At 40.5% G+C, this 9,659-nt stretch overlaps 1 protein-coding gene across 1 annotated transcript; it reads right to left on the bottom strand.

The window, feature by feature from the left end:
- Positions 1-6,245: 6,245 nt before the first annotated feature.
- uncx (UNC homeobox) lies at positions 6,246-9,076 on the bottom strand. The gene is made up of 3 exons (XM_070923793.1): positions 8,818-9,076; positions 8,131-8,306; positions 6,246-7,286 (listed from the first exon to the last, which is right to left on the bottom strand). The coding sequence occupies exons 1-3, from the start codon at positions 9,074-9,076 to the stop codon at positions 6,246-6,248; spliced, it is 1,476 nt and encodes a 491-aa protein (XP_070779894.1).
- Positions 9,077-9,659: the final 583 nt, after the last annotated feature.

Here is a 9,659-nt window from a genome sequence, read left to right as displayed (position 1 = left end):
GGCATTTTGTTCCTCTCTAAAAGCATATTTTTCTCATGCAGAGTTGTTTGATTTTACGGGTTAAGGGTTACGTGATTCATCCACTGGTGGTAGACAGTGGTGTGCGCCATAAAATTTAAAAATGCACCACTTCCAGCAAGAAGATTGAATAGACTCTCCAAAGGAGATTTGAAGGTTCCAAATAATTAATCTACACATGGGCAATAGTCTGCCAATTAGCCTCCACATGTATGAGATTGGAGCCAAATGAAGACCAAGGATTTTATTGTAAATTATTTAAACCATATTTTGTCATAAATAGAGAAGGTGATAATTGGTATAGATAAATATGTAGATAGTTGTTAAGTATGTATAGATATATTGCCATATTGCCTTGCAGCATTTTCTATTTTGGAACAGTATCAACATGTTTATACATTAATGCAAAACATTACTATTCTCATATCTGATGTGTTAACAGCATCATGAAATAATGCAATGCTTTACCATTTTGTTGTAAAATTGGTAATTAAAATGGCATGAACCTCTAGTACCAATGTTATTGATTTACCTTAGAAAGACCATGTTTCACCTGTGTTATCTGCAACCGAAGATTGAGCTCTCAGACGTCACTCCAAGGCACCTGAGAAGATGCCATGGATCCCATTCACATATCATTTTTCCATTCAAAGTAAGTACTCAAGTAGGCTTTAAGCCTCAGCCAATATCCATTCATCAAAATCATACCATACCACTTCATGTCGAAAAACCCTGATGTCCACAAAATCTGAACTATACCTTTAATGTACAGCCTACACTCTACAAGGTATACCAAGTACCAAGGCTACCTGAAGAAGGGCGTCTAGACTCACCACACAGAGAAATACATTCCAAATTAGTTTTTTTATTTTTATTTATTACATATTGAGATGTGGACTTGTTTTAAACTCACCTGCAAGCCTCAGTCTAGAGAGACTGCCGTCAAAGTGTTTTTATATGGTCTTCCAAGGATTTATGATACCTAGTTATTTTAGTTCTAGTGGTAGAACATCCGACTTCATATCACTTCATAGTGCATCAAACATTTTGATACATGATGACTTCAACCTGGCTTTTTGGAAGGAGGAAGCTGTCAAGTTTAAGTACCAAAGACAATGAGGTGTCAGGAAGCGGTTGTTCATTTGCTTTGAAATTTATGTCCAGGCATGTCTGCCAGTAGCCTTATAAGAAGACCCTCTTATCCTTAAACTACCAAGACATTTTGTAACACATTATCTGCTTTTTGTAATATGTTCTTTGTCCTATGACTTGTTAGGTTGTGTAATCCAAAAGCACAATACGGGTCACTTTAGATAATGAGGCCAGACAGATAGTAACAGGTGTGACCATTCTGAAAAGACTCCTGTCACCTCTCACATCATCATACAAGAACGCAAGTGCTCTTATTGTGAAGAGGAGTCTAATATCTAATCCTTCCCTACAGCTATTCCAAGACAATATGGAGACAGCATAATGCATAAATGTGCAATATTTAATGAGAAAGACATTTTGTAAAAGGAAGAGGGAAATGGTGTGTTATTGCACTTAAGGAAACTGACTGCACCTTCTCATTCTCCTTCATTGTGTAACTTCAGAATAAGATGACTATAACTGCTTTATTGGTCACTATGAGACATTCATGTGTTGTTATAGCAGTAGTTCAGAAACTTTTACATTAAAGTTTGTTTTATAGGCCTCTCCCCCGACAGTGTGTGGGAGAAACAGAACATATTTTTAAGAAGGCAACATTGTGTGAATATAACTAGTATTACTAATAATGAGCATCAGCCTCTCAAGCGTGTTTAAATGATAGACGTTTGCCCTTTTGCAAATATTTATCTTCATAACAATGTGTTCTCCTCATTATTATATTTTCTGTTTTGTCGTTTCAGTCACATTTCTCACACCACAGGTAATATGTGTATGCAGTGTTCTGTATGGTGGGGATGGGAAATGCACTTGTTTGCTATATGCAAATAGTATTTGTTTAATTTCTAGTATTTTTTTTGAGGAAGGTCATTTGGAATACCTTATTTATCAGAAGGCTGACATTTATATTGCCATGACAATTGGCATATCATGTCACTAATTCATACTAAGAATAAAAGAAATCTGCATAATATATCATAAACAAAAAACAAGCTTTTCTCTTTTTTTCATTTTCATTATATGCCATGTGTTCTGACTTGTTTTACTCGCAAACATCATGGAAACGATCACTTAAAGAAAATAAAAACACCATAGAGTTAAGATGTTTTTCTACAACATAAAGTTGTGACATTTTGATCCCCTAATTGTCCACCTCTCTAAGTCAGCTATCCAGAGTGGATGATAACTTTGGCATAAAAGTAAGTAAAACGTAAGAGTAAAACGACTTAAATATATCTTGAATACTTTGTCAGTTTAGTTTGAAAAGTTTCAACCTCAAAAGAAGGGCTTGATTTTTTCTTTTAGGAAAATAAAAATAAAATCAGACAACGTGAAAGTGCAGACGATGGGTCATATGGTCAATTAATATTATTTAGCAAAGACTATGTACAATTATGATCTTTAAATTCGCCTAAATTTGAGTTCAGTCTTTTCGCGTTAACAGCACACACAAACCTGAGCTGCGAGTGTTCAAGTGTTATCAACTAAACTTTGATTAGAGGGATTTTTCGCGAAATACTCCGAGATAATTAAAATTATTTTAAGGATCGTCCAGAAATCAATGCAGATGGTAATTTCAGGCTTATCCCAGGTATGCACAGGGAAGATAAGAATGATTAAATCCACCGGCGCATTAATGAGTATGTAGATGTAAAATAATCCTAAAAGGCATGGCAGAGTTGCTGCAGGAGAAGCCAAATGTCAAGTGCCATTTTATTTTATGGAGGATCCTTTTTAAAGTGACACGGTTCTTTCTTATCCAAGCCTCTAAGATCTCATACAGCAACACAAAGCGCACAAGAGTAGCCTGTACAGACAGACGGATTGCGTGGCGAGAACACAGGATGTCCATTGGAGTTGATTTGAGCATGAAACTTGTAAAATCCTTCCCTGTCACAGTTATTTGGAAATTCATTCATTTGTGTCAAATAAGGTGTGTGGGTAGAGCAATAACGCAATAACTTAAACTGATACTTCACGTGACAATCAAAGCGAAAACATACTTTTGTAAGCTGTCATATGAAGTTAGGCTTAAACACATTTTTAGGAAAATCTAAAATTTAAAACGCAAAATATTTGACAATTCAGTAAATAGCACAAATGTACATTTCTTTCAGTCATCCGGAGCAGTAAAAGAGATCAATTCATGTCTAATCTGACTTGGTTTACTTGGATATAATGTGGGGAATAAACCGCTATGATGATAGAAGCTCGTATAAAAACATTTGGTTAGTCATTTGGTTTGGAAATGAGAGGCTTATTTCTGAAGTCGCTGGTTTCGGCTGCAGCTCGAATGCTGCAAATGAGACCCTTAATATCATAGCCATAATTAATTGTGCAAATTTGTTTCTATTAAATAAAACTAACACATACTGAGAAAACTCTATTAGCCTTAATTAAGCTTGATATCCTAATTTAGGAAATGTGTGGTTGAAAACAAGCCGTTTTGGTAGATTTTTTTCTCTGTCTTTCTCCGATAGTGAAAAGCCTGCAGCTCTCTGCCTTTGGGCTGCTTTTCCTCCTTTGAGAGTTGGGAATGAGAAATGGAAATGGAAATACCAGGAGGTGCTAAATTAGCTGCCTGATCTGCACTTATTGCCGCATACAGGCCCCTATTACTTTGCCAATCTGTGCCTCTCTTTTAGCATTCCGGGCATGGAGAAGCTTCGAGATAGCAGATTTATCAAATGGGAAAATGAATGCATGATGATCAGTTAAATTGAAAATCAGCGTCTGCATGACAGCCCGACCTGACACCTCCGTAATTAGAAAGAAAAATGATGGCGTCCGATGCATAATAGAGCAAAAACAATTTACACTCTCCCATAATGATCCGGCGTTCAAATTGAAAATTTCTCCGGGTATAAATTGAATTCATAAAGTATGATTCATGGACGACACATCTCCTGGAGGCTGCCTGGGCATATCGATTGATAGTTTGTCTTGAATCATGCAGCGTGCAGCTCTCAGGCAAGAAAAGCTTAACTACTTAAGCAAATCGCTAATTTCACCTTAAGGCCACCAATGTGCAGCCAGCGATACTCCTATTCAGTGTGCTAATGAATTATGGATGAACTGGGCATACGTCCCAAATAGCCTAAGAGTAGCATGGAAAAATACACACCGAAGAATCTTAGAGGTTATGTCAAATTGGCCGCGGTTATCCCACAATTTAGAAAATAAACCTTGTATCTCCAGGTTTTTAAAGAAATGACAACCTATGAAGTTATCAATCTCCGTCTTGAATTGAGTCAGAATATTCCTGATTTAACGATAAAAAAAAAAAACATTTAGGCTACTGTAGCCTTAAAATAAAATGCACAACAAAACAAACAAAAAGAGAAGTCCCTTCAAAACGACAATTAATAGGAGGTTAAAAAAAAAACATTACATTCATGTAAACTGACTTGAATATTGTGGGAAAAGTTATAGTGATATCATGGAGGATAAAATAAATACATAAATGAAAATTAAAAAACCCATGAAGTACAATAAGGTCTCTATAATCTCAGCAGTTGGCTATAAGATCCATGTAGAAACAGAGGATACACCTCTGAACCACAGCCTATACAGGCCTAATCTTCTGCATGTTCACTGTGTGTGCCATGTTGGCTGTGTCTGCACCCCCCCTCCCAACCTAATAAGACATTGCTTCCTAGAGCAAACAGCTGCATGGGTTGAAATTTATGTAAATATTTTGAAAGGGACACTGGCTCAGAAATTCATTTGCGCCGGCTCAGACGTAAAGCTCACCCCTCTGATTATTTTCAATTTATTTGCAAATCAAGACCCAAAGAGAACACTAAAGGGCTTGTGGATTTTAACAGGAGTATGAGCAGCTATAGCTGGACTGGATATTTGTTTTGTTTTTTGTTTTGTCTTAAGATTTTTTTATGCTATTACACGCCACACAGCAGCCTCGACATTTCTTCCTTGGGTCGACGTGATATTGTGGTCAACACTGCTAATATTGCAGAAGGGAGCAGATGTCCCAGATCCCGCATGGCTTCCCTGGGGACCACCAACCCTATTAGAACAAATGTGTTCTGCTATTGTAAATAGGCACGTTTGCCTCAGCCCGTCCTATTACAGCCGACGCGTGATCAATAGGCTGATAACACAGAAACATCAATGTAAAGCGACAGAACAATGAGGGATATCATCGAACATCTATCTTAATATAGCCCTGCTACAAGGGGCCCTGACAAAGTGGAGAGAGAGGAAGAAGAAGAAGGAGAAAAAAAAAAAGCTCATGAAAATGCCTCCCCACGAATCCCCATCTCCTATCCAATATGCACAAACACACACACTCCCAGCTGCCGGGGCTATTATTTTCCTATTTCAATTTGACACCCAGGCCTTTTCATGCTAATTCTATTATTCTTGGAAGTTTATGTGATTTCATATCACTAGAAATCGGTAATGTATTATAACCCCCTTTGAGCTAAAATAAACTGAATCCCCCTGCAGTAGCCACCGGGAAAATAATTACTTTCATATCAAAACTCTGCAGGAGTCGAGCGGGTCCTTTTCGCCTCAGGCTCGTAACCTCATTTCAGTGGGGGCTTATAGATGAATAAATTTGTTAAGGCAATATACAAAGTACAACATGAGATTTCTTAAGAAAGCCCTTCCTACTGTACTGTAGTCCTGCTCTGTATGTGCTGCTATTTAAGGTCTCACACGGTTTGAGGTGCTTGTATACAATAGATTTATTTAAGAAAAACCTTACATATATAAATAGTATAATACCTTTTTTACAGCTCTTGAGGATTTTTGTTGGTCTCGTGGTCTTGTGTTTGTTTTTTTGACAAGTTATCACACATTAAAGGATATCTAGAGACTCCTGACTCACACACACATACACACTCGCAGAGAGAGAGAGAGAGAGAGAGAGAGAGAGAGAGAGAGAGAGAGAGAGAGAGAGAGAGAGCACACCATTGTCAAAATATCAGCAGAGTGGGGAAACCTAGAGATTAGATGCAAAGATGTAGTTAAGCTTTGGCCTAATGAAAGGTGTCGTTTAGAGGCTATATCAGTATGTTTCTGCTTGTTTGTTTTTTTTTACCCCCAACGATTTATTCCAAGTCGACATCTTCTTTAGAGTCTGTCTTTGTTTCTGCTGGACTGTCACTGAGGACAGACTCGGGGTCGTCAGGGTGGTCCTTGTTCTCTAAATGCTCTTTTCTGTCTGCATCGACAGACTTAATGAGTTGTGGACTGTGTTCGTGGGCGAAAGTCGAATCGCTGCAAATAACAGAGGTCTGAGTACTTTTGCCAGTGGGAAAGGCGGCCCTGGACGGGCTGGTGTGCGGTGAACGTGTCTTTTCCTCTGATCCCACCTGTCCCCTTTGTGAGGCGTCTGCAGAGTCCGGCGAGCTGCTCCTACATCCCGCAGAGCTCGCAGAGACGCTGCAGCGGACACTGGAGTGGTTTCTCTCCGCTGGGGTGTCACTGTCAGAGTTCACTGCTGTTGTTGTCTTCAGAGCAGTTTGAGGAACAATGAATCCAAGCGGCTGAGTGATGGGATAGAGTAGGAAGTGTCCTTTCCCTATCAAAGGCCGTGAGGAGGGTAAGGCCGCGGGGTTGCGTCTCGGTCTGGAGTCCGAAAGGAGGCTTTCGACGCTAAAAGGGTTGAGTTTCTGCACCCCGGAGGCTCTGTTGTTGTTGGAGCACAGGCTTGACCGTTGGCTGCCGTCGGGCGAGTCCAGCTCGGATCCGCCAGCATCCCGGTCCAAGTGTCTTTGGTTCTGGTTTTGGGACTGGAGAGGGTGAGGTGTTTGGTCGCAGCTCGATTGCGTTTGGTTTCCCCCCACAGAGTCAAAAAGCGGGCCTGTGGTGTGGTCACTGTCGGTCACATGCGACACCCCGCTGTCGCTGTCTGATCCCGGGGTGTGAAATAAATCCCCAGAAAGGAGCCTGTTCTGGGACTTGAGCAGCCGTCGCTCCTGCTTTCGTTTCTTCTTCTCCATCCTGTCCAGCTCTCTCCGGGCGATCTCCTCGGGGTCCATGGGCTCCCCGCTGCAGGTGGTGGGGTGGGCGTTGTGAGCAGGTCGACCAGGACCTTTCTTTGTGTTCTCCTTTTTCCTCCATTTGGCTCTGCGATTCTGAAACCATACCTGCAGAGAGAAAACAGTGCAAACATGTGTAAAGTGCACTTCTGTCACTGCAAGGGGGGAATTAATTAGAGCAGAACTGGTCGGTGTTTTAACAATATGGTGGGCTAATTAAGCAAATAGTGAGGTTACATGGTGTTCTCGCTGTTTTCTATGCAGGCCTTTAATTAGGCCTTTGATTAAAAACCAATCTGTGCAAAGACAAGACGCTGGGATGACGCCTAACAAAAGAAGCTTTACATTTACAGGATAGTTAGAGTAAAGGTCAGGTTGACAGGTATTTTATTTTTTTCCTATGCAAACTCTGCAATTACACTTAGTTAGTTTTCATCAACAAAAATATTATTATAATAACATAAAATAGTTTGGTATATTCAGTCATGCAATTAAAGTAAATGAGGTTGGGAGCAAGTACACACTGAATATTTCTGGTCTTTGTTTATCCAAGATTGTCAATATATTTGACAAATATAAGAGTTCCAACAAAATAATTTAGTTAAAACAAGGAAAAAAGAAAAAATACCAGCCGGCATTAAAGGCTCCATTGTTTTTCAAAATATAGGTGTAATTACAATTGATTTATTTGACTAACATAAGCCAGGAAAGGTCAAACAACACACATCCATGCAGTGGGTCCTTTTATTCATTTAATAAAAATTACGAGGTATATATTATGACCCCAAAATGAACCTATGCTACCTGAAGATGAGTTTTCAGCAGTTTGGACCATACACTTGAAACACTGAGCCTTTGCCATGAATTCATAATAAACAAAGGGATGAAGATACACACACAAGCTCAATAACACAGACAAAAATAAATCTAGAGGAACAAAATTAATATTTACCTGAACCCTTGATTCTATCAGGTCCAATCGGAGAGCCAGTGCCTCCCTCATGAAAACGTCGGGATAGTGGCTCTCATTAAAAGCCTTTTCTAATTCCTCCAGCTGCCAACCAGTGAAATTTGTGCGAGTTCTCCGTCTCTTGCAACCAGGGCTATCTTTGTCTGGGTCCCCCGAGTCTGACAGCAGGAGGAGAATAAATGTAAACAAAAGCATAAATATATATATATATATATATTTTTTAAATTACCACATTTTAACACAATTCTAACAAGAGTGGTTTCATGCATTATGCAAAGAATTCTGCAAACTTTAGAGCTGAAGAGGGTGATTGCATTTGAAATGCTGCAGTCTACACACATGCAGCCTGCAGCTTCTATCAAATCTGACGCCTTTTCTGGAGTAAGAGGAAACCGTCACATGTTAACACAGGCATTTCCTTGCTCTGGTATTTACTGACTGACAGGAACATTGTTTTTGCTTGGGTGCATCTTCAGCTTTCGGTGATGGAAACGAAGAGGGGGCGAAGAATACTCCTCTGCCTTCGCGTGTGGTTTGGCTTGCCCTTTAAACACCACCAGGAGGATAACTTGGATCGCAATATCCTGTCTTTGTTTCTTTCTGTTTTTGTCTTTGTGCAACCAGCCAACCTAGAGGAGAGGTTATTGTGTAGTATGTAATGTGGCGTACCTGTCAGTTTGTAGTGCTGATTATCTCCATTCATCCCGCAGCCCGAAGACAAGAGGGGGTTGGAATTGCCCACTGAAGCCGTGCAGGAGCCATTAAGTAATCCGTCTATTGAGAAAGGAACCGCGGACGCAGATTGAAGTTGATGCCCGGCTAATTCGTAAACATGATGGTGGCTCAGATGGTACGGGAAGCCCACCATCCCGCCGAGAGAGCCTCCGAACTGGGCGTGAGGTGGATCCAGTATCCTGCTGTCCATCATCCCGCAGGCAAAAGGAAACGACGTCTGGAGGCCGGTGATGGGAATTTAAAAAGCATGCAGTGAGTGTGGCCAACGAGTAGGGGACATGATGTGAAGGGAGGGATGAGCTGTACTTTATCCACATGAACCTCCCAATAATTAGCCCAGGCTCTGGGAATATGAGACCCAATGAGAAGCGGTAATGGACTCTGACGTCAGAGACGCGCTCTGCAAACGCTCCCCGTATCGATTGCTAATTAAAGCTGACATCCACCTCAATAAACAATATCAGAGCTGTCACAACAAGACAGGAGGGCTTTGATAAGAACTACATCGCAACTACACGGGGGACCCACCGGGAGGAAGGGCTCACTGAATCCCGGGAAGAAAAGGCTACAGGCGGACTGCTTCGGCCAGAGGCTCCCGGACTTTTTGTTCAGTGGAGGACCTGCACAGATGAATATTAGACCAGACCAGACAACAATGATCATATAGCTGTTTATTTATTTTAATAGCCTATTTTTAGTGTATTTGTTTGTATTTGTAGATACGGCCACATATCTTGGGGAGGCAGCAGAATGAAAGCTGAGCACAAATTGTAAAA

Source organism: Enoplosus armatus, chromosome 17 (assembly GCF_043641665.1).
Source record: "Enoplosus armatus isolate fEnoArm2 chromosome 17, fEnoArm2.hap1, whole genome shotgun sequence".
Classification (NCBI taxonomy): domain Eukaryota; kingdom Metazoa; phylum Chordata; class Actinopteri; order Centrarchiformes; family Enoplosidae; genus Enoplosus; species Enoplosus armatus.
This window is presented reverse-complemented; position numbering and strand designations above follow the sequence as displayed.

What these genes read in the sequence shown, in the direction of transcription:
- uncx (XM_070923793.1), bottom strand. Translation starts at nt 9,076, where the DNA reads ATGATGGACAGCAGGATACTGGATCCACCTCACGCCCAGTTCGGAGGC. An exon ending in TCAGCACTACAAACTGACAG is followed by an intron (nt 8,307 to 8,817) that starts GTACGCCACATT and finishes TCCTGCTGTCAG; the next exon opens with ACTCGGGGGACCCAGACAAA. An exon ending in TGATAGAATCAAGGGTTCAG is followed by an intron (nt 7,287 to 8,130) that starts GTAAATATTAAT and finishes TTCTCTCTGCAG; the next exon opens with GTATGGTTTCAGAATCGCAG.